This window comes from Phascolarctos cinereus, unplaced genomic scaffold (assembly GCF_003287225.1).
Source record: "Phascolarctos cinereus isolate Bilbo 61053 unplaced genomic scaffold, phaCin_HiC Scaffold_9;HRSCAF=440, whole genome shotgun sequence".
NCBI classification, from domain to species: Eukaryota; Metazoa; Chordata; class Mammalia; order Diprotodontia; family Phascolarctidae; genus Phascolarctos; species Phascolarctos cinereus.
This window is the reverse complement of record NW_027556402.1, coordinates 217,416,023-217,440,728: the sequence shown is the minus strand read 5'-3', so window position 1 is coordinate 217,440,728 and position 24,706 is coordinate 217,416,023. Positions and strand designations below refer to the sequence as shown.

The following is a 24,706-nucleotide window of genomic DNA, read 5'->3' as shown; positions in this document are numbered from 1 at the left end:
CAACATAAAGGGAAAGAAGAGCAATAAGAAAAATATCTCCCCCAACTTCTTTGCAAAGATGGGGGATCATGAATGTGGTTCACTGTAAAGTCCTTTAGAATTTTTTGAAGTGTTAGTTACTATGTACACCAAAAGGTTCAGAGTAGCACTTGCAGTAGAGAAGAATCAGAAATAAAGCAGATGACCACCTACTGGGAAATAATTAAATAACAGGAAGTGAATGTGATTGTAATGGAATATTATTGCTTTGTTAAAAATCAATGAACATGAAGAATTCAGAGAAACACTAAAAGACTTAAAAGAACTAACTCATACAAAAGAAAGTAAGCAGAACCAGGAAAATAACTGAGATGATTACAGCAATGAAAAGAAAAAAAAAACCTGAACACTGCGTAACCATAATGACAAATCCACCTCGATTAAGAGATGAAAAAATGAACATCCCTCTCTTCTCTTCAGAGAGGACTGTTGTGCACAACTAGTTCATTTGGCTACAGAGCCTACCTAGGACCTAGGATTTCCCAATCACCTGAAGAATCAAGACCAGCTTGATCTTTCACTCCAAGCACGCATTGATGAAGCGGGAGAAAAGATGGCAGCAACTCCGTTTATTTTTAGCAAAGCACTTACTTATATAGTAAAATAACAGGAGCTCTTTCTCAAGTTACAATGACGTATAACCCATGCTGTGCTCAAGGACAGTGCACGCACAGTCCGTGCACATATCTACCACCAATCACAAATACACTGACTAATGAGTAACTAGGGAAGTTAGAGATGCATAGAATGGAGTACCGAACCAGGCGACCTTTGCTCATAGATCAATCACCCGAGAGGGGCCTCCGCCCATCAGTGAGACCTCATGAACAGCCTGTGGCCCTCTACATCCTTACAGATCCCCAACAACTCCCCCTTTTGTTTTTGCCAGAGACGGAGCATATGAAGCTCAGTCCCAAGGTCCTTTATCCGATTAGCAATGCACCTGAGCAAACACGGTCCAAAACACAGCATGGCCAGCAATAGCAAACATAATGGCAATAAAGAGGATAATATAAAGACATAAGTCAATGTCCAAGGTTATCAAAAGGGTTACAGAGTTCATCTAGCCAATCAAGTATATGTTGGGCAGTCTTATCTGGCATCAAATCTTCATCAGCCACCCTGGCAATATCATCAGCAATTTTACATAAATCATCAATATCCAATGCAACAGTAGAATTCCCAAATAGCCCACTCAGATGTCTACGTATTCTCTGCCACTCCCATTGGGAGTCATTGTGTTTAATATTGGTAAGGCAAATGAATTCATACCTATAATCACATTTCAAATGTGTTCCATATTCTAAAATATCCAATTCATCACCTATTTCAATAATGGTTTCCTTCATTCCCCCAAGTATATGGTAAAATCCCTCATCTATCCTTTTTTGTGCTTGAAAACCCTTTGATACATTGTGAACTAATTGATTCATAAAATCAGCTTGAACCATTTCATTTCTTGCGATAGATTTGATTGAGATAAAGATACAGAAGCAGTTATAATAGCTATAAGCAATATAATTCCTAATACTACACATGAAATACTTCTCTTCTTCCTAACAATTGCTAATTGATTTCTTTGGTCTATTATTCCAAAAATATGATCAGAACGTGACTTATACCAATCTTTGCTTTTCAGGGGCACCAAAGCAAACTTTTGTTGTATGATGATGAAAATAATTTGGTCTCTAATCTTGGGTCCTATACATTCAGATACACTGCAGTTATTGCAAGTGACATTATATTCTCCCAAATTCATCATTCTTTCAAGATGTAAACTGAAATTCCTTCCCCAATCCTGCAGATGCATTCTCTTGTAAAATAACCTCAGGTATTGTCTCTCCCCATGTAGCCAGTCTTGGCCATGGTGATTTTGTCTTGTTGTATTTCCTGTCTCTGCTGCTGTGTTCTGTACCACTGCCAACAATAACGACAAGAGTCAGAGCTTGGTTACAAGTTCGTGTAGAATCTTCTTCTTATTCTTTCGACTCCTTCGATTCCTGGATGGTCTGTGTTTTCTTTTCTGCTTGGCTTGTCCCTTCTGAACGGATAATGCAGACATCCTTCGTTCTGACCCAAAGTTCTCCATCACCTGTGAAAATAAGAACAAACCCTTGCCTCCAGGTTAGCACTTGCCCTGGGCCCTGCCAGACACCATCAACGTCTCTCCACATGACTTTCATATTGTGTTTAGGAAAAAAGAATTTGATTTAGTGGTGTCACTAGTACTGCTGTCATTTCCTGCCAGATATTTCATTGCAGGAGAGAGGTTACAACTGTCAAATTTTAAATAATTTATAGTATAAAGTTCAGTGTTTAATTGATGCCACGGGGATCCCTCAGCTCCCCCTTTTTGTTGTTGGAGCACCATCTTTAATGGCGCGTTCAACTATGGCCTGAGCACGATGATTATAAGGAAGGCCAGTAGTATGACTAATAGAGAACTCAGTACAAAACTTTTAAAAACCCTGCAAAATATATGCAGGACCATTATCAGTCTTTAAGCATTGAGGTAGGCCAGCGAAAGAAAAACAACGAAGCAAATGATTAATAACATAGCAGACAGCCTCACCCGCTTGAGCAGTAGCAAAAATAAAGCCTGAATAAGTATCAATAGAAACATGAACATACTTTTGTCTTCCAAAGGGAGAATAATGAGTAACATTCATTTGCCATAAGGCGTTAGGTGTAATCCCTTGGGGTTGTGTACATCAACATGAAAAGGGGGCTGAAAAGGCACACAAATAGCACAGCGCTTAACAATTTCATGTGCTTGTGATTTTGTTATGCCATATAAAGTTCTTAAAGGCCTAGCAGACAAATGTAATTGATTATGACTATTCCTTGCTATTTCCACATTCACTGTTAAAGATTTATCAACAAAATCATTACCTTCAAAAATTGGTCCTGGAGCAAGAGTATGGTACCGAATATGCAAAACATAAAATTTTTCTGTCCTATTCTGTATATAATGTTGTAAATTATTTTTGTCTGGGAATATTTCTGACTAACAAGTTTAATAGTGTTATGAACAAAATTTCGGCACATGGTAAGAAACATTCCTCCTTAAAGGATCACAATAGGAAAAATGGGAAATACTGATTTAATGAGACAACTATACCCAAATTCAAACTCAAAACAAAATTAATTATAGTTCTAAGAGTCTTTTACCTCAAGCAGTAAGTTTCACTGATTATGGCTTAAAGCTAGATACAGTTAATTATTTTCATAGAAATGCAATGAGCAATAAAGATTTACTAGGTCTCACATATATAAGAAATTTTACTTAACATCCTTTCTTTCCCACATTTAAACTTGTCTTGGTGAGAAAGCCAATTATTAGAAATTATTTATATAAAGTTGCAATTTCTCAGTAAACTAAATGAATTGTTTAGGAACTCAATAACATAAACAAATTCTTTTCTCAGAGTAGACGACCTTGGCACACAGCTGGTAGGAGCTTTTGGCAAGCTTACAAAGTTAAGGGAATTGCCTTTTCTCTCAGAAGTAATTAAAAGTTCTAGGTCTTAACTTTAAAACAGTAACTTCAAATACCTTAGTTAACAATTTGGTAATTTTCATGAGTGATAGTTAAATTGTTTTAGCTCTAAGCTGTTCTTTAATCTAGGTAAAGACAGAAATACCTGATTTTCTAAATGACAGTTATAAAAAATCATAGAACAAGATTAACCGGACTTGATAAATAATTTAGCTGATTTACACAGTTATCTCACCACCTTTCAGTTTCTTTTAGTTCATATTTTAATAACATCTAAATTATTAAAAATTGCTTGACATAACACATAAAAGTGTACCAATTTGTAATGAGACTAGATTTTTAAAACTTGAAACATGCATACTAATGTGAATGAATTAAATTATCTTTAGATTGTGTTCCAATACTTAAAAACTTTTCTTTTTGATCTAAGAGGAAACTCGTCCTCCTTATCTTTCCCTCTTTCTCCCCCACCAACCTGGCCAGGGTTGGAATTCGAGAGAAAGGAAGAGAATATTTTTCAACATAATCTTTCAATCTTACACCCAAAGCTTTGGCCAGAGCCTTAGAATGCAAAAAAGAAAGAGAATTTTTTCTCCAAAAGCTTCTAAATCTTTTACTCTCAAATCATCTATTCCTGCTATTCATGCAAACAGATTATTTTATTCTTTCTATCCATACTTTTCTTTATTCCTGTATGCTTAAACTTTCTTGCCTATTGTCAAATTATATAACCTAAATAATGAAAGTACTTTTTCTCCCATTCTCTCCCCCATCCACCCGCTCCCAGGAATGCGGCTGACCAGCATTAGGGAGGGGGAAGGGGAGAAAGTCACTATCAGCATTTCAGAATCCAGTTTCAGCCCTTGGCTGCCTGGCAGTGAAAGATCAAATAAATTATAAACATTAATCACAGACCATCATTCACATAGACACAGACAAACACAGAACAAAATGACAGGGAGAATCCAAAAGCGAGAAACTTGTCAGAAATTCCCTACACAAATGAAATAATACTATTTTTATTTTATTTTATCTTTTCTTTCCATGGTATTCTAAAACCAGGCAAAATCTTTCTTAAGGTTTTGGTTTTTAAAAAGGCAAAACAATCTGTAGTTGTATAGGTGCCTCTCGTAACGCTGCTTGAGTCTATCTAACAGCTCAGGGTATGGAGAGTGTGGAGGGGGTTTTGAAGCTTCAGCTAAGTCAGGATATAACCTATAAATCTTAGGGCTGTTCTCTCTCTCAGGAGAGCCTGCTCTACTATTGTTAGGTGAGCACAATGAAGAAGTTTGAGTACAGGCAGGGAATTTTCTCTTCTCACCCTGTATGTCAGCTTGCGAGCCCATTTTTATAAGATTATATATAGTGAAAGTGCCCAGGGGAACTGATTTCGGGCCTTTGGTATTATAAAATTCTGTCAATTGTTCCCCCACTATCTTCCATGGTTCTAAATCTAAACTCCCTTCCCTTGGAAGCCATGGAAGTGTTATATCAATAATGTCTAGAAACTCTCTTATTTTCTTGGGAGTTACTGAGCACCCCTGTTCCTTGATCACTTGATATATTACTCTAACATTTTGTTCCTTATCTGCGAGTTTACCTAAACTTTGCCCCATGGTAAGAAATTCTCTTACCACTCCATATCTTGCAATGGGATGCGATTCGGAGACTTCTCACAAAGAGGCTGCCTGGCTCCAACAGACCTCGGTGTCTTGGCATGGGTGTCGCGTCTTCTTGGTCCAGACGTTTCCTGACTGTTTCATGCAGCTGTCTTACTCTCCATATCTTCAGTGCAGCTTCAGTTCAGCTTCACGGCAGCAGTGCAGCTAGTGCACAACTAGTTCACTTGGCTACAGAGCCTACCCAGGACCTAGGATTTCCCAATCACCTGAAGAATCAAGACCAGCTTGATCTTTCACTCCAAGCACGCATTGATGAGGCGGGAGAAATGATGGCAGCAACTCCATTTATTTTTAGCAAAGCACTTACTTACATAGTAAAATAACAGGAGCTCTTTCTCCAGTTACAATGACGTATAACCCATGCTGTGCTCAAGGACAGTGCACACACAGTCCGTGCACATATCTACCACCAATCACAAATACACTGACTAATGAGTAACTAGGGAAGTTAGAGATGCATAGAATGGAGCACCGAACCAGGTGACCTTTGCTCATAGATCAATCACCCAAGAGGGGCCTCCGCCCATCAGTAAGACCTCATGAACAGCCTGTGGCCCTCTACATCCTTACAGATCCCCAACAGAGGACAAGCATGGCATGCAGCATTGTCAGACCCCACTGATAAGTTCTTTGGTTTGCTCAACTGCTTTTTGCCCTCTTTCTTTTTTATTCTTTGTTGCCAAGGAATGTTCACCAGGTAGGGGAGAGGGAAAGATATACATGGAAATGAAAGTGCTATAAAAAGCAAGACATCAATAAAATAAGATTAAAATTTTACAAAACAAAGTAAAAAAGGATCAATCCATTAGAAATCAGTTTCACCTTCCAGGAGTTTCTCTGTGGTGAATCCACAAATGAAAAAGACTGTGATTCCTCCCCTCCCAAAAAAAGGGGAGAGGGGGGGAAATCACAGACTCACCTACAGTTTGCTCCTCCAAATTTCTAGATCTTTTGTAAATTTTTGTGGTGGTTTTGAGACTTTGTTAGGAATTTTGTAATGTAGGAAAAGATGAAGAAAGCTGAAAAATAACTGGGGCTTGGCACCATTCTCTTGATTACAATTAACTATACTTAGAGAATAAATATAAAAATCTAAAAATTACCACCCTGATTTCAGAAGACTCAAAAGTACAGATGAACCAAAAGGCGTCAGGAAAGATGAATAGTAGGCATGAATAGGTTGCATCTTATTCCAAATATTTTTTACATAAGAGTATAAAAGACATTATCAAAAACAGATATGAAAAGGAAGTAAACCAGTCTTATAAAGAGAGCAAGATGTGATTACAGATGGAAAGTGTGAGAGTTGACTGTTACCTCTAAAATTTTAGAACCAGACCAAGGCTTCTAGCATGTCAGGCAATCATCTATACAGGAGTTATGCTAAGACACAGATAAGAATTGGACAAGATTGAAGGCACAGTTGGGTTGCAATGTGGGACAGTAGAAGGAATAACAATGCAACTGAAATTTTTTTTAAAAATCTGCTGAAGAATTGCAGTATCAATTTCATCATCTTAACTTTAGCCTGATTAATTCCAAAGAAATAATCTCTAACTAGTTCTGTGTCATCTGCAACTTCTACACAATATGGAATTCTTCTACTCTAACAATCTAGTAGGTCTGTACCATGTGCAAAAAGGAAATAACAGTTTGCTCTTTCTTGGTTAACCTATTTGTGGCTCTGAGTTAGAAACAGGAAACAGAATGCAGATAGGCATCATACTAAGAGTTCTCAAAAAATGGGTACTAATTCCAGCTTCCATTCTAACTAGCCCTGTTACCTTGAGTCAAATTCCTTTAACTGAGCCCCAATTTCCTCAACTCCCTTAAAATAGGATGGGAAGAGATGGGAAGTGAACAAAATGAATTCAGAGATTTGTGATTCTATCATCCGGCAAATAAAGCTATTATCTTTCTGCCTAATTCACAAAGCTGTCATGAGGAACAAATGAAATCAAATTCATCAAAACACTTTGAAGTCTACAAAGTTCAGATGGATCAGAAATTTCATCAGTTTGGGAGTTCCCTCCAACAATGCAGACAGATGCTCTTCTTCTTTCCTCATTTATCTTCAGTTTTATTGTATTCCCTTTTTAGAATGCTTGTTGTTGCTTCCTTTCTAGTTTGAATAGTATGATCTTTATTTTGAACACAGCTCAAAAGGAAAAACCTTTTTTGTTGTTCTTAGCATTTTTCCAAGCCTCAGCTCATTAACCTTTCCAAAGACTAGTCACATAGGTTTGTGGTTTTGTTCTTTCTATGTATTGTATCCATATATCCAGCCTTCTGTGTAGAGGTGGACTGGTATATAGAACAGAACTGGTAAGGAAGACCTGGGTTCAAGAACTGCCTGTGATACAAAATAGCTTGGCTGTATGACGTTGAATAAGTCACGTGACCTCAGGCAATTAAGACTACATTACAGAGCTGCTACTGTAATTATAGATCTGCCTTGGGAGAACGGATTTCTACACTAATGAAACCACCTTCAAAAAAATCCAGATTTAATCTCTTTCCTGAACTCTAGTCTGCTAGACACCTCAAACTCAACATGCCCAATATGAAAGGGATTTTATTTCCTATAATACCTAACCCTTTCTCAACATTTCCCTGTTTCTGCTGATAGTACCACCACAGCATCCAGTTTCACAGCCTTGGAGTTGATGCTTTCCTCTTGCTCAACTCCAGTATCCAATCAGCTGCCAAGTCTTGTCAATTTTCTCTCTATAATATCTCTCAAATCCTATCCCTTCCACCCCCTCACAAAGTCTGTACCCTGTTTCATGTCCTCACCACCTCTTGCATGAACTACTGTCTCCTATCACTTTCCTACTCAATCAATTCTTGCTACCAAACTGATATTTTTTAAACACAGATATGACCACGTCACCTACTAATTAAAAATCTTCAGCAGCTCCATAAAGTCTATAGGGGGAAAACTCCAACAAAATTCTCAATCTGACTTTAATATGTCTTACATTCTGGCCCCCAATTACTTCAAGTGTTGCCACAATTTCTATTCCAAATTGGCCTATTAATCCCCACACACAATGTTCACATTTCTGGCCTCCAGGCCTACACTAAAGTATTTGTCTCACCTCCCCCACCCGCTAAATGTAGAAGGTACTCCCTCACCTCTGCCTCACATAACTCCTAGTTTCCTTCCAATTCATGTGCTATCTCCTAGGTGAGGCTTTTCTGGATTCCCTCAAGTTAATAGTACTCTCCCTTTTTAAAGTACTTTGTCTATATTTTGTATTTATTTGTTCACATAATATCCTATAATAGCATCCCCCCATCTCTCCCACCCCCGCTAAGATTCTTAAAGGCAAGGACTGTTTCAGGCACTTAATTTTTGCTGAATCGAATTTCAGAGGTGTACTTCTTTAGATGTCTCCTTTTCTTCCTTATTGGAATTAGAATTGTATAGCCAGAAGTTCATTTTTTAAAATTTGCACAGACCCATTTGTTCATGAATTTGTTCATGATCAATATTGGCTTAAGTAGTCTCTGACCATAGGTTCATACCTACAAAAATTTCAGCAAAAAGACCCTCTTTTTCCAAACTTCAGGGTATACAGTTAATCCTAAACATTCACCAGTTTAACCTTCACAACTTCAGGCATTCCCATGATTTTATTAGTATCGTCATTTTCACTTTTAACATTTATAGCTCCTCACAGTAGAGAAAAATAAATGAGAGGCACAATGTGCACAAGTTTGTGGGGCAGCTGGCACCCTACTTCATGGGTCTTGTTCACCTAACCGCTACAATGAGCTCCCCAGAGAGTTGTTGCATATTTTCATCAGTGGCCTTTAAAACTCAAGTTCTGTGTTGCAATTATGCCCTCAAAGCACAGTACAAGTCCTTTGGACTCAAAGCCCAAGTGTTCAAAGTCAGTGATGTGACTTAGTGAGAAAATACAGGTGTTAATAAAGTTGGTGCCAAGAATGTCCACGCCCACTTCCACCAGAAAAGATTCGTTTTTGGTGGTACAAGAAGCCTAACACCCAATTTTCCATATGTACCAACCATTTGCATTTTTGACTTTTCTCCTGTTTTGGAAGCATGTTACACACACACAAACACTGACTGTAGCTATGTCCCTCCCACCTTTCCCTTACTAAAGCAAGGGGGAATTTTCAGATTTGCTCCCAACCTCCTCCTTAGGGGCCTTTATCGAATCCTTTCAGTACCACTCGAAACATGTTCTTCCTTTTCCTCTGAGTACTAAACCGATTCCTTTTCAACTTCTACTCTACAAATTATACTTTAATTTCTGGTTCTAAGTGGAAACTAAGTGGAAGATAGCCAAATCTAATCATTTTGTGGTCACTGCTAAAGTATCACTGCTAAAGACCATTAAAGGCCAGTTTGTGCTCTTAAGAGCTCCAAGCAAAATGAGTCTTCTTTCTTATAGTTCTCATTTGGATGCTTGTGAAGACTTTGGTGGCTTCTGGATTTCCTGTTTTACCAGATATCTGCAGAGGCCAAACAACTGTGCTGATAAGTTCATAGATCTAAAGGTACAAGTGACCTTTCAAAGTCACCCAGTACAACTCCCTCATTTTACAGGAGAGGAAATTTGAGGCCCAGACAGATTAAAATTACCTGTCCCAGGCCATACACCTAGTAATCAGCAGAGCCAGGATTCAGACTCTGGATCCAGTGACTGAAAATTTCACTCATTCCACTACACTAACCAGCTACCACTGAAATTAAGACTATTAAATTTTTTCTTCAAAACAGAAGACAGCACCACAAGAGCACTTTTTTTTCTCTCACAGATAGCACAAGTTCTTGGCTTTAACTTGCTGATGTATCCCTTCCCCAGTCCACCTGTCCTGGCCACTTCCTGCTTGACCTTGAGTCCTTACTACTAGAATAAGATACCCAGAGAGGATACAAACTTTCCTCTTCTTTCCTAATCTGGGGGGGGGGGCAGAAGGAGGGCTACAACTCATCTTCTAATACTTTTAAAGGTTTGGTTACTAAATACTACAGGAAAATAAAAGTTTAGAGGGGAAACTTTACAAGCATATGTAAGTGCTGAGAATCCTGATAAAGACAAAAAAGGCCTTAATCTTTCTTAGTCATCCTTTTCTTACAAAACTGAACAGAATCTTTCTTCTAGATCTTGGCTTCTAATTTGGCTAGCCCCATCCTGCTTGGGCAAGACACTACATCAAATTCTAGCTTGCTAGCTAGATTCAGGTACGTGAGGCTATTTCCCCAACTTCAGCTCCATGTTCAGGAGCCCGCTAGTTTTCCTCTTAGAGGTTGAGAAAGACTGCTTTTAATTTGGTATCCCCTGGACTTCAGATCTTCAGCTCACTACTGGCAAAGCCACCTCCCCTTCATCTTTCTGGATACTTTAATATAGCTAAGGCTTAGATCTCATCCCTGACCTGGTTGCTTTATCTGAAGGATATTCAAATCAGATGCAATGTGAAATTGTGGCTTTACTATTTTCTGTCACAGACTATCATCAGGGTCATTTTCTTTTTCAGAGCTATATGGTCCCTGAACTACACGGCCTAGACTACCATTATCTTTTACCACGTGCTCCCACAGTCAGGGTTTCCCCAGTGCCTGGACTACGGACAGCCAGCTGCCTAGATGGCAACATGCAGGGCACAAACAACATTTAAATTTTTATTTTTATAAGCACATATTTGAAATTTCAGAAAGATCTGCTTTGCTTGTATTTTGTAACAGTGTTATAATAATACACACATTACAGTGAAGGCAGTAACACCAGAGGCGCAATTTCAAGCTTTGTCCACAGTGCCCTATCATGGCTCTGACTAGAGTTCTCATTCAAATCATGCCCTGAGTTGACATCCTATTAAGTTTCTTTTTCTGGAATTCCCCTAGTTCTTTGGTAATTGGCAGAGCAGAGAGAGATGGTATAGAGTCAATGAAGAGCTGATATCTTTCCCTAGTCTAGCTACCTACTCCACCTACCTCTTAATTCTCAGTTTGATTCCTCCTGGCTCACATCCCCACCCCACAGAGTTGTTTACAACACTCCCTTAATATAGGTTAGACTAGAAAAGCAACTTGAATATACAGTAACTAGATAATTTGCTACTACTACCAATAAGGCCAAGGTCATGTTACCTACCACAGAAGAAATGCAAAAGGGCATTTTAAAAATCCATCATTCCTGATTATGACAAACCTAATTATTTTAATGTAAGAAAAAGTGATCATTTAAAAAATTACCTCTCACCTAACCAGAAGCAGTTATAATCTGCTCCAAGTCTCTGTCTATTTAACAACCTGCTCTGAGTTTAAAAGCCTAATTAAAACGCTGAGCTAAAAAAGTTTGACCCCCATTTTCAAGAGATATAATACTTTGGCTTCATATTTGGAACCCTTAAGATATGCAATGACTAATGGATGGAAAATATTTAAGGAGAGATAGATGGTCAAAAGACACTAAGTCAAACAAAAGTTAGAACATAGAGTCTATTTTAGTATTACCTGCTGGTCAAAGTCAGGAGGCAAGCCAAATAAAGACAAATCAACCAAAGTCACAACTACAAAGGTATTAAGCAATTAATTAAATCTCTAAGGGCTTAAGTTTCTCTATTGATTAAAAAAAAAACTCTACATCTGTGATCCTATGATAGGAATATGACAACATATGATAAAAATTCTCATTTAAAATGCTCTATCACAATTAGATGTATTTGACAAGAAAGTTTTTAAAAGTTTGTTTCAGATAGAAAAGAAAAAAAAATCAGTATTTTGATACAAGAACTTTTTCACTACCAATTGAAGTATTAGTCATGATCTGAGATCAGATCTTTTTTGCACTTGTCATCCCTCCAACAGCAGGTACTATAACCTCAAATACAAGAAAGAAGAAAAACTTCTCCAAACTCTCTAAAACCTACAAACAACACACCAAGACACAAAGGGTTACAAAGCAATCACCTACTAGCCACCGGCAGCTAAACTGGCCAATAAGGTACGGCAAATGGAATGGAGATAAACACGTCTACCATGATGTACAAGACTTTCCAGCCATTTTTGAACCTAGAGCAAAATAATATTCCTAGGCCCACTTATTTTCATCCATTAGTTTCCCCCCAAATTCAGTAATACCTAGCCTGTTTAAACCCAGAAAAATCATTGCCACTATTCTCAGACCATACTGCTTTGGATTTCTTTCTTCTGACTCTGCTGTGAAATTCCACTGCATTATGGGCTCCATAAACAAAAGTCTCCTGAAAAAGTGCTGGGGCCCAGCAGCATATGGGAAACTACCACTATCATCCTGGGGCTTCAGAAGACAATATCTTGCATGTGGGTTGAGGGACAATAGGAAACAGTCCCCTCCCTGGGAGACTGTCACTTTGGCTCTGAGAAAGTGACAGCAAAATGCTCAAGAGTTCTGTTTTAGTTTTTTTTGACCTTCAAACACTTACCCTATTTTCGTTAAGTGCTTTTCTCCATTTTTCCAAAAGGGCAGGGGAAAAAAAGCAGAAAAGGGCAAAAGTACCATCTCATTACTTTCAAGGAGCTATCATTATTGAGGTTTCAAGGCAAGAGAGAAAAGAGTTTCTTGGTGGTTTCATTCATTCAGACAATTAATGAGCACTTACTATGCTCAGGGCACTGTTCCAAATAATGTAGAAGACAGAACTCTTACCTTCAAAGAACTGCTACCTAGTACAAAAGTTCTTGATCTGGGGTCTGTCATTTTTGGGCTTTTTTAAACTATGATAACTGTATTTTAATTTGTGTGCTTTGTAATTCTATGTATTTCATTTTATGCATTTAAAAATATTATTTTAAGGAAGGGCCCATAGGCTTCATGAGACTACCAAAAGAGTCCATGGCACAAAAAAGTCCAGACATCCTAATATAGCAAAAGGGATAAAACGAGTTATGAAAATAATCATACACAAGGCAGAGTACACAGAGTATAACGTACAACTGCAGTGTTCTCTAGTGGACTGTAAGAAAATATTAGTCTTTATACGTGGGTGAGAATGTGGCTATAGGCTAAAGGTGTGCCTCACCCATTTCACTAATGGGGTAAATTAATATAGTAGTTAAACCAAATACCATGTTCAGGAACTTTTTAATCGCACACCGTCCAAGGTCCGAATGGGCTTAACTAGGAATTATGTAAGCCACACACGAGGTCCTTGCTCTACCTTCTGGATTTTCCTGATATTGCTCTGTATTCTCCAGCCTGGCCAATCCTTCGTAGTCTCCCATGGAGCTTATCATCCACAAGATTAACCCAAGACTGTCCTATCTCTTCTGCTCCCATGCTTAATCATCATCTCCAGGCAGATGATACCCAACTCTACATATCTCTAAGCCCTTACCTCTCTCTCGAGCTTCCATCTGCAGCTGCCTAATAGACATCATCTGGTTGTCTCATGGCATCTCAAACTCTCTTACGTCCAGATTTAACTGTTTCCCCCTAAACCCGCCCCTTTCTCCTAACTTATCTATTTGTATCAAGGACACCACCTTCTTTCAGTCACCCAGGTTTGAAGTCCATTCTTGAAGTAGATTCTTCACTTTGCCTCATGCTGTTTATCCAATCAATGGCCAAGCCTTGACATTTCTATCTCCCCAAAATCTCTCTCACACATCCTCTTTTCTCTACTCACAGTGGCTACCATAGTTTAAGTTCTTATCACTCCTAATCTGGTCTACTACAATAGCCTCAGCCAATATTGGCCTTCCTTCATCCAATCCTCTCTTCTCCAATCCATCCTGTACATAAGAGAAGACGATAAAAGATGGTGTCAAAGGCTTCAATTAAGGATGAGGATTAAGATAAAATCATTAGATTTAGCAACAAACAGCCAATTCTCAATTGATGAAACACAAGTCTCTTTCCACTCCAATCTACTCATTAAACCACCAAAGTGATTTTCCTAAAGCATAGGTCCAGCCATGTTAACCCCCTACTCACTAAACTCTAGTGGCTCCCTATCACCTACAGGATCAAAGACAAAACCCTCTGTTTGGCATTCAAAGTCCTTCAGAACTTTGCTCCTTCTACCTTTCCAGTCTTCTTGTGTCTCATTTCCCACTAGATACTCTTTCCACCTAGTGACCCTAGCTTCCTGACTGTTCCACGAACAACACTTCATCTCTCGGCTCCATGCATTTCCTCTGGATGTCCCCCATGCCTGCAATGCTCTCCCTGCTCATGTTCACCTGGTGAAGTACCTGGCTTCCTTTGAGTCCACACCAAAATCTCATCTTCTTCCTATTTGCACAGAAGTTTTCCTAACTCCTCTAACTTCTATTGCCTTCCTTCTTTAAATTACTTCCTATTTCTCTTGTATATAACCTGTTTGGACACACTTGTTTGCTTGCTCTCTTCCTCATCATATCGTGAGTTCTTTGAGGGCAGGGCCTGTCTTTTCTTCCTTTTTTCAGCCTCTTTAGCCTTCACACAGTACCTGGCACACAGCAGGTACCTAACAAATATTTACTGGCTGACAAGTTATCAACAACCATATGAGAAAGATGCTCCAAATCACTAATAACAAGAGGAGTGCAAATTACAATAACTCCGAAGTTCCACCTCATGGCCTTTAGATTGGCAGAAGATGAGAAAAGAAGAAAATGACAATGACAGGCTGGCAGAGGACAGACATACAAACACGCTACTGATGGCACCATCAATGGTTCATACAGTTTAGAAAACAATTCAGAATTATACTTTTTTTAAATCACTAAACTGCATATACCATTTGACCCAGTAACACAATTCTTAGGTAAATGTCAGTGTAGGGGTAGGCATAGATGTAGATATGGATACAGATATATCAAGGAGGTCAAGGATAGCAAAGGACAAGGAAGCCGGAACAAATGATCACTCCATACGGACTCTAACATTTCTATTTGTACCTGAATGCCATTCCTTAATATAATACTCTTATCACTTTTACTCACTGGGTTAAAAGTTAAGTAAACCAATCATAAAAATTTTGCAGAAAACTTTAAAAGGTATAAATTAAGTGAAATTCTAGCTGAAGAATCCCTAAAACTAGCAATGCAGAAATCTGGACCTCTTGTTTGGTAGTTAAAGCTCCAAGGCAGGCCTGCACAACCTGCAGCCCACAGACCACTAACAGCATGCCAAAGGATTCTGGGCAGCCTACGGGCCACAAGTTATGCAGGCCTGCTCTAAAGTTATTCATTTACATTAGGATTTTCTTTAAATATCATATGCAGGTACAGCCAGCAGAGAAGAAGGGGTAAGAAAGAAAAACAGATTGACTATGTGTGACTTTAAGACTTGGAAAGAAACCACTGGGCCACTAATTCAGCATTTATAAAAACAACAGTTAAGATCTATTGTTTCCAAGTATAAAGCACTCCCTTTTAGATAAAGGGATGTTTGAAGGAAAGATAATTAGAGGAAGCCTCAGGATGAATAATTCCTGTTGGCCCTAGGAAAAGTTTGAAGATTGCAGCTCTCTCAAGTATCATTTTTAACAGATTCAGAAGGCAAAAGAATATGAATTTATAATACCTAAAAGGCATAATATATAATAACAAGAAAGCGTGAATTTTTAAGAAGAGAAAAGAAACAAAAAACAATTCACAAATTGTAGACCCTCTATGTTATATGGCCTTCTAAAGAAAGGCTTTGAGCCATCCTGGTTAACACAAGCAACCTGGCTCATCACAAAATAAATACCAATGAGTCCTGCCCGTGGATTTTTTTAGTCCTTAAAATACATGCAATTTACGAATTGTCATATTTAGAAATATTCTTCCTGTAGTAGCTGCCTACCTACTTCGAATCCTACCTCTACATCTAACACTTTGTTCTCTATTCTTTCAATCTCTTTCTCTACTTCCTTTCCCAAATCTGTACTAAAATACTTTAGCTCTAACCCAACCTATTCTCCTGAGACTTCTTCTCTTACCTTACAAAGAAAAATGTGAAAGGTTTAGAGAATTATGTTTGGACATTGCTTGTTGTGCAATAACAATTGGTAATAAATGAAAAAGTAAATGGTTGAGGAGATGCTCTGGACTGGAGCAAAGTCTAAGAAGCACTATCTTTGACCAGAAGTAAGCAAGAGATGGGGGAAAAACGCACATTTATCCAAGAATGAGAGCCAGCATAATCAGAAGCTTTGTATCAAGTCTAAATCTCTACAGTTTTATTAAGTATATGAACCTCATTAGGGAAGTCACAATCTCTCTAAGCCTGTTTTCTCATCTGCAAAATTAGAAAACACTAATATCACAAGAGCTGCTCTCATAGTTCTGCACTGGTTACTTCTGTTATATTCTTCCTGCACTCACCATTGAGCCTCTCCATTCCCCTATACAAAAGGAGTAGAAATGGCTCCAAAGGAACAAAAATGGAAAAGCAGCTAGACTTGACCGAGTATATATAAGAAGCAGCATGCTGGACATTACACAACTGGGAGAGCAAGGAAGAACCAATCTACTCATAATCTAAAGAAGAGAATAAAGGTATGGAAAAAAAATCAGATCCTGTTAATACTACCTTCCCCTCCAAAGGCAACTGAGAGAACCTCAAAAACTACCAACTTCTATGCCTACTCTCCAAGTTATATTGAATCTTTTTAAGAGTCATCTCTACATAAAATTTAGGTCATCCTGGATGGGGATAGGAGATAAGGAGATAGATGCAAGCAATATTCCAAAACAGCCCATATCTTTATCATTTAACAATAAACTAAAAGACACTGTGAATTTAGATTCTATTGTGTTTATTGTTCATTGATCACCAAAAAGCATTTGTTCAGGTAGTTATAACAAAATTCTGCATTATCAATGAGGGTTGGGCATAGTAGGAGCCTGCAGCTCCTCTCACTTAGGTTGGAAGTACAGAGGCAACTCAAGGGCCCCATTTCCAAAACTGACTAGCATAGAAGCTTTAACTTGCTCCATTTTTCTGATCTGCTCCAGTTCACCCCTCCTTAGGCAGTCTGGTGGCCATCGCTTCTGGGGGAGCTTGCCATTTCAGTGCTCTCTCAGTGAGGGTCCTCAAACACCTTTAGCCCTCCCTACAGCTCAGAATTCCCAAAAAACCTCAGCTTCTCCAATAGCAGAGACGACAGCCCTGTACCACCACATCCAACTTCCAATAAGATATTTTTCCCATTGATACATTAAAACCACTGCTTGCACCAAAAATTTAGAAAGTATAAAGCTCTGAATGAGCTATCTGAAGAGTGAACAACATAAGCAGGGTACAAAGACAGGTGTTAGGGAATATAGCTCCCAAGGTACAATCCTTCCTGGTAATTATTTGGGTATTTTTTATAAGATAATTCTATCAGGGCACTAAGACAATTAACATCCTCCAGGTGGTATATAGTATGGTATCTTATAGTTATTAATGTGACCTGAAGAATGAGAATCCCATTTCTTCCTCCAAAAATAATTCCAAATCACTCACCTGAGGCCCAGAGTGTTTTTTTTTTCTTTCAGAAAATAGGTAAAGTAATATCTGTTCTACCTTCTTTAACCTTGTGGTTAAGACTTAAATGAAATAAAATATTTTAAAATGCTTTTTAAAGGATAGGCTAGGGAATAAAAAATAAGAGTAAGAATCAGTCCTTGCTCTCATGGCACTGTGTATTACATCTTGCATAAATAAAGTTCAAAACCTTATTCTTTGAAGTTATCTTTTTAGACTTAGAACAGCAATGATTCTTTCTTTTATAGAGTGCTTTGTGGGTAGGATCATCTTCAACACAAGAAGATAACTAATAGTATATGCAGAGTGAAAGTAAGGGGTCAGTCTAAGAAGGTGTCATCCTCTCTAGAAACCTTCAGTACTTTTAAGTTATATCCTATTTTGCTCTGAAAAAGAAAATCTATTGTTACAATAGCATCATAACTGAAAAAAGAGCAGGCAGTTTGCTTTCTTTAATGAGGTCAGAAGTTAGACAGCCAATGTGCTATATCTACACAATATCAGAAGAACACAGGATGAAAGGGTATGGATAGGCTGTAGGAAGAATTAAAGTAGTTACAATTTAAAAGGTCTTCTGAACACAATTAAAGCTCTAATTGAGCCAATCTGTATCTAAGAGTGGGCATAACCTGCTACCACTTTCACCCATCCACTCTTCAGTCTGACGAGGTTAACAAAGATAACTAGTCTTACTTACATCCAAATACCATCCAGTTCCATCCTCAGTTATGAAAATCCATATCATTCAAAGAATTCACTAAAACAAAGAATCTTATTCATCAAATGGAGAATTTCCTATTAACTCTAAAAAGATGTCAAAGTGTAAGATTTTTTACTTTATAATTTCAAAACCAAATCATGTTTTTAATAACCTACAAATCCAGTTAAATCTCCCCTAAAAAGTAAAATATTAGATTGGGTATTAAAACACCAACCAAGGACCAAAGCTCAAACTCGGTATGTGGTACCGAGGAAAGTACCTCCATTCTAAGACTCTGTACCAAGTTTCCTTCTTCCTGTTTCAAAACAAAAGCTGATACAGCATTTTTTAAATCTAAAAAAGGACAGAGAATAGCTAGGCCATCTTAGCTAGCATTTCTTCCCTCAATAAACGGTCCTAGTGTCCAAAGCTGTTGTAAGCACCCATTGAGGAGCATATAAGAGCCACTTTGTTTGCCTACCCAGACATTGCTATAACAATATTTTACTCACTGGAATCTATTTTTCCCAATGCTTAGGTTACTCCCTGCTTATAAAAAAAAAAATTTCCTTAACTCTTCCATATCACCACAGTACCATTTTGTACATTACTTTATATTTGCAGCATCATGGAAGATTGATATTTCTAAGCACCTAACTCACAAAATTAAGTGCCTAACTCACAAACTCAAGACAAAAGATAGAGTACTATACAATCATATGTAAAAACATCACTATAAAAATTCAAGGTCTGCTCCAAATTTTAAAAAAAATTTACTTTTCAGACAATGTTAATTTTCTACTGTTTCTAGAAAAACACATTCTAGAGTTGAGAAAATGCATTTCTTTCTCTTAATTGCAGAGGCAAGGGACTACTGGGTGTGTGGAATACTGTACATATTGTAAGCTATGTTCTATGTATTAATTTTAATGAACTGCTCCCTCCCCTTTTTTTTTAGATCTTTGTTTCAAGTCATTATTCACAAGGTAAAGGAAAGCAGTGATAGATTCAGAAACAAATGTGATGAAAAACAATAGGCTTAGATAAAAAAGGGTTCTTTATATGTGTTAAGAATTAAAATCTCATCAACAGTAGGGCCTAGAATTGAGTCTACTTTAAACAGAATTATCCTTCTAAATGCAGAACTTAGTGGTGCTTAGTAAATGCTGAAAAATAAAACAGGAACTAAAAGGGCCTAAGGAAAAAAGAACACTAAACAATTCCAGAAATTAGAGCAGTAATTGAGTTTATAAATCAGTTCCATCTGTTTGCAGAGGGAGATGTATTAATTTTCAAGAAACAGGCAAAAACAATTTTTTTAAAAGTGACATAGTATTTCCACAATTCGACTGGATTTCTTCCTAAACCATACATTTCTGAGTACTACATTCTCTCTTTACCTTAAAGTTCATCAGCATGAAACCTCTAAAGCAAGAGAAAGTAGTATGACTTGGAAGCAGTATCCTGGGGATTTTTTAAAAAGCTATTTGCAAAATGTTACTTCAATGATCTGTTATCTCATGATTTGGAAACTCCCTCCATTTGTACAAATTCCAATCTTTCCATGAATGTCTTCTCATCTTATATAATTTTTTTTTTAATTTGGTTAGGCAATGGGGTTGAGTGACTTGCCCAGGGTCACACAGCTAGTAAGTGTTATGTGTCTGAGGCCGGATTTGAACTCAGGTCCTCCTGAATCCAGGGCCAGTGCTCTATCCACTGTACCACCTAGCTGCCCCAGATTTTTTTTTTTGGGGGGGGTTATTGGCATTAAGTGACTTGCCCAGGGTCACACAGCTAGTGAGTGTCAAGTGTTTGGTATGAGGCTGGATTTGAACTCAGGTCCTCCTGACTTCAGGGCTGGTCCCTTATGTAATTTTTTTAATTCACTTCTTTCCATAAATCCCCCAAAGACGATTGGCACCTATTCAAGATATATGTGTGTGTATACGTGTATGTATATATGTATAAATGTATACATATATTGTGTGTGTGTGTGTGTGTGTGTATGTGTGTGTGGACTAACTCAATGAACTGCCTATCCAAATGCAAGCAGTAATCTACATACCATGGATTTGCTCACTTTCCTTCTGCAATGTAGCTGAGCAGGTCATTCTTTTTCAAATGGCCATGAATGTCACCGCTGAGTCACTGCAACATCCCAGGGCTTCATGCAAAAAGTGCACTGTCTGTGATCCATGGAAATACCATCATCAGTAATTGGGAACCCCTCATCGTTTCAGATTCCACACACCACGTCCTCCATAGTTTGGCAAAGAGCTTAAGTGTTTTGAGCCTTGCTTGATGTTATCATGTAATAGATATTTGAACAAGCTTATCTTTGATGAAATCTGTCACAGAATCTATATAATTTTTTAAAAAATAAGAGAATTTTTAAAGTGATATTTGGTTTGCCCCAGGGAATGCCTTAATGAAATAGACAATAAATGATAAGCTCTTTTGTGTGTGTGTGTGTGTGTGTGTGTGTGTGTGTGTGTGTGTGTGTGTATCTCCCCCAAGGCAGCCTGTTCTATCTACTTTGCATAGTTCTAACGGTAGGGCAGTTTTTCCTTATACTGAAGCTAAATCCACCTCTAAGCAACTTCAATCCATTGCTTTTAACTCTACTCTCTGGAGCCAAGCAAAAGAACCCTTTTTTCCAGATGACAGCCCTTCAAAATCACAAAGACAATTACCATGTATTTCTAAATAATCTCTTCTCTGGGCTAAACATCTACAATTCCTTCCATTGCTTCTCTTATGGCCTGGTCACCATTCTCCAGACATTGTAATTTATTGGCAATGTTTTGAAAACACTGTGCCTAGAACTGACCACAATGCCATGATCCAGTGTGGCCAGGGCAGAGTACAATGAAGCCATTATCTGTTTATTCTCGCAAACTAGGCCTAGCTTGAATATTGTGTCAGATCATATTGCATTGGGTTTTTTTTTAGATGAGATATCAAACTGCTGATTCGTAATGTGCTTTCAATGCACTAAAACTCCCAGATTCTCTGCCACAAGTCTCTCCCCTTACTCCAATCCATCCTATATATTGCTGCCAGTGATCTTCCTTAACAGCAGATCTGATGTCACTCCCCTACTCAGTAAGCTCCAGGTTTCTAGAAGCAAATGTAAACTTTGTGAAGATTTTTTTTAGGTCCTTTATCTGTCATCTTAAGTAGCAGCTACATAATTCTTCCAAGTTTTATGTCACTTTCAAACACAATAAAGATGCCATCTCTATCTTTATTCAAGACATTGATAACAGAATATTAAAAGAGCACAGAGCCAAGCACAGATCCCTGGATTAACCTACTCAAGTTCTTCCATGATGGCACTGAATTATTAACAAATACTCATTGAGCTGGCCAGGCAACCAATTCCAAAGCCCATCTTCTAGCTTATATCACTTCATTTTTCTGCAAGAATAGCATAGCACTGTCAAATACTTTCCTAAGATCTAATTAAACTATAGAGCATTTCTCTAATATATCAATTCAGCAACACTGTCAGAAAATACTTCCTTCAAGACTCAGCATAAGTCTCACCTTTTGTAGGTGACCTTTGCTAGTCTCCTGCTAGTTATCTTCCCCTCTCAGATTACCTTCCCTCTACTCTTTAGATATCTTGAATGTATCTAGTTATCTGTATGTCTTTCTCATGATAATGTATGTTACTTGAGGACAAGGACTGTTTTTGCCTTCCTTTGTATCCCAAGCTTTGCATTGTGCCTGACATATAAAATGAGTGCTTAATAAATGTTTGTTGATTGACTGCCTGACAGAAAAGAAAATAAGATTAGTGTAGCATGAGCTGTTCATTATAAAGTCATTTTGGCTCACGGTAATTACAGCTTCTTTTTCTACATGCTGACTAACCATCCTTTCAGGGTAAAAGAATTTTACCAAAAATAGACATCACGCTCCCTTGATCTAGTAGATTCTACTCTCTTCCATTTTTGAAAATTGGAACATTTAGCAATCTCCTCTTCAAGGTTTTTCATAACCTGTTCCCTCCTTCCATTCCGATCTTTTCACATTTTACTCACCCTAAGTTTACAGTTGAAGAAACTGAGGCCTAAAAAGATTAAATGATTTCCCTTTATAATAAGTGGTAGAACCCAGGTCCTCTGACTCTTAAGTGTCCATAACTTCCATAATTCTATGAACTCCCAATTAGTTACTTGTCTTTTTCAAACCAACGATTATTCTCCTTGGAATAGAAAACAGAAGCAAAATAGGCGAAGCATAGTTCTACCATCTTTTCATCACTGGTTATGGTCATCCCATATACCCTGAGAAACAAGTCTATGCCTTCTTTGAAGTCTCACATCCTTAGCTAACAGAGCCAAGATTAACTTTTTTTTTTCTGGTTAACTTCCTAACCTCTCACACATATTTTCTTCTCTCTTCACTCACTGACACCATCTTGTTGTAGGCCCTCATCACCTCATGACTAGAGTATTACAACAGGCCGCCAGTTGGTCCCCCTGACTCAAGTTTCTCCCCATTCCAGTCTATCTCCCAATTCAGCTGTCAAACCGATCTTCCTAAAACATAGAACTGACTTTGTTAGCCCTCTATTCAATAAATTCCTGTGGCTCTTTATCATCTCAAGAGTCATCCTGTTCGGCATTCAAGGTTTTTCAGAACCTGTTCCCTCCCTCCATTCTGATCTTTTCAGACTTTACTCACCCCTGCCCCCTTACTCTGAAATCTAGCCTTGCTGTTCCTTGCATTATATAACCCATCTCCCAAATGTAGGCATTTTCACTAGCTGTCCCTCATGCCTGAAATTCTCTCTCATCTCCTACCTTCCCTCAAGTCTCAACTAATATCCCACTGCAGCCTTTCTTAATACTCCTTAATGTTGGTACCTTCCCTGTAAGATACCTTCAATTCATCCTGTCTATTAGGGAAGCAGCTAGGTGCTACAGTGGATAGAGTCAGAAAGACTCATCCTCCTGAGTTCAAATCTGGCCTCAGATACTTACTAGCTTCATGACCCTGGATAAGTCACTTCACCCTGTCTGTCTCAGTTTCTTCATCTATAAAATGAGCTGGAGAAAAAAAAATGGCAAACCACTCCAGTATCTTTGACAAGAAAACTCCAAATGAGGTCAAAGAGAGTTGGACATGACCAAAAAAATGTCTCAACAACTACAAATAGCTTATTTGTACATAAATGTTTACATGTTGTCTTCCCCATTAGACGGTGAGCTCCTAGAGAGCAGGGATTTTTTTCTGACTCTCTTTGTATTCCCTGTGCCTGGTACATAGTAGGCACTTGATAAATACCTGATTGGCTTTTTTTGGTTGAACATAATTCCTCATGAACCACAATTCTTGCAGATTTTACCCCACTCCTCAAAATATAAAGCTGTGTCATGCTTTTATACTCACTCTATCACCTTCCCTTGCTTCTACCTTCTGTACATATCTTTTTTTTCCTAACCATGTGCAAAAATTAAGCAGCATAGGAATAGCTAGTTTACCAATAATTTGCACCATTGGAGAGAATATACAAACTGATGAGACTACAGATGCATTTGAGAATGAGACTCTAAGCTTTACAGGATCATAGACCACACGAACATAGGCTCACAAATTTAGACCTTAGAGGCCTTCTAGTCCAACCACGAGGCTCCAGAGAGTTTAAGTAACTTGCCCAAGGTCACACAGGAAGTGATAAAGGAAGGATAAGAATCTGGGTTCTCACTCCAAATATACTGCTCTTTCTACTACATCACCTCTGACATCTGGGACTACATCAAATATAAACCTTTCATCTTCCCCTAGAATGTAAGCAATTCTCTATATACTGTTAGGGTTTAATAAATGTTCAATGTATTATATGAACGAATATTTATTGAGTTATAAAGTTTCTGAATAACTTAAACACCTATAGTCCCTAATGCAACTGATAATACTGGGAGGGAGATAAGACCTTTACATGAAACTTACAAACCAAATAGAAATAAATGAGATTAAAGGATTCTCAAAAAGAATAGAAAAGTATTCACAACCACGTGAAAAACACACCAAATCATAAATAATAAGAATAATGCAAATCAAAACAACCCTGAAGTTTTATCTCATATTCTGCAAACTGGAAAAAATGACAAAAAAAAAGGGAAATATTCAATGTTGTAGAGGATGTGGAATAATAGGCACAATAACACAATAATGGTAAGGCTGTGAAATGGTGAACACTCTGGAAAGCAATTTGAAATAAAATGACTAAAATATCCGTTAGCAATGAACCACAGACTATATTACTGGGCTTACATTATACTCCAAGGAAGCCACCGTTAAGAAAAAA

The 24,706-nt window shown here is 37.9% G+C and overlaps 2 protein-coding genes across 10 annotated transcripts in view; both read right to left on the bottom strand.

The window, feature by feature from the left end:
- FAR1 (fatty acyl-CoA reductase 1) overlaps positions 1-24,706 on the bottom strand; it is a 104,830-nt gene that overhangs the window by 50,547 nt on the left and 29,577 nt on the right. For 2 of the 9 annotated variants that reach the window (XM_021001970.2, XM_021001969.2), the window contains one exon: positions 20,450-20,570. The exons of the other annotated variants lie outside the window; for them this stretch is intronic. The gene's annotated coding sequence lies outside the window, so the exon portion shown is untranslated. The remainder of the gene's footprint in view (positions 1-20,449; positions 20,571-24,706) is intronic. 9 annotated transcript variants of the gene reach the window in all.
- Positions 594-11,798, bottom strand: LOC144455132 (uncharacterized). The gene is made up of 3 exons (XM_078148149.1): positions 5,173-11,798; positions 4,339-4,409; positions 594-2,131 (listed from the first exon to the last, which is right to left on the bottom strand). Exons 1-3 carry the CDS (start codon positions 5,255-5,257, stop codon positions 1,979-1,981), a joined length of 309 nt encoding a protein of 102 aa, XP_078004275.1. The 5' UTR covers positions 5,258-11,798; the 3' UTR covers positions 594-1,978.

Coding starts and splice junctions, on each gene's coding strand:
- LOC144455132 (XM_078148149.1), bottom strand. CDS start 5,257: ATGCCAAGACACCGAGGTCTGTTGGAGCCAGGCAGCCTCTTTGTGAGA. Junction 4,410..5,172: donor CCATTGCAAGATATGGAGTG/GTAAGAGAATTT, acceptor TTTCACTGCCAG/GCAGCCAAGGGCTGAAACTG. Junction 2,132..4,338: donor CTTCCCCCTCCCTAATGCTG/GTCAGCCGCATT, acceptor TTATTTTCACAG/GTGATGGAGAACTTTGGGTC.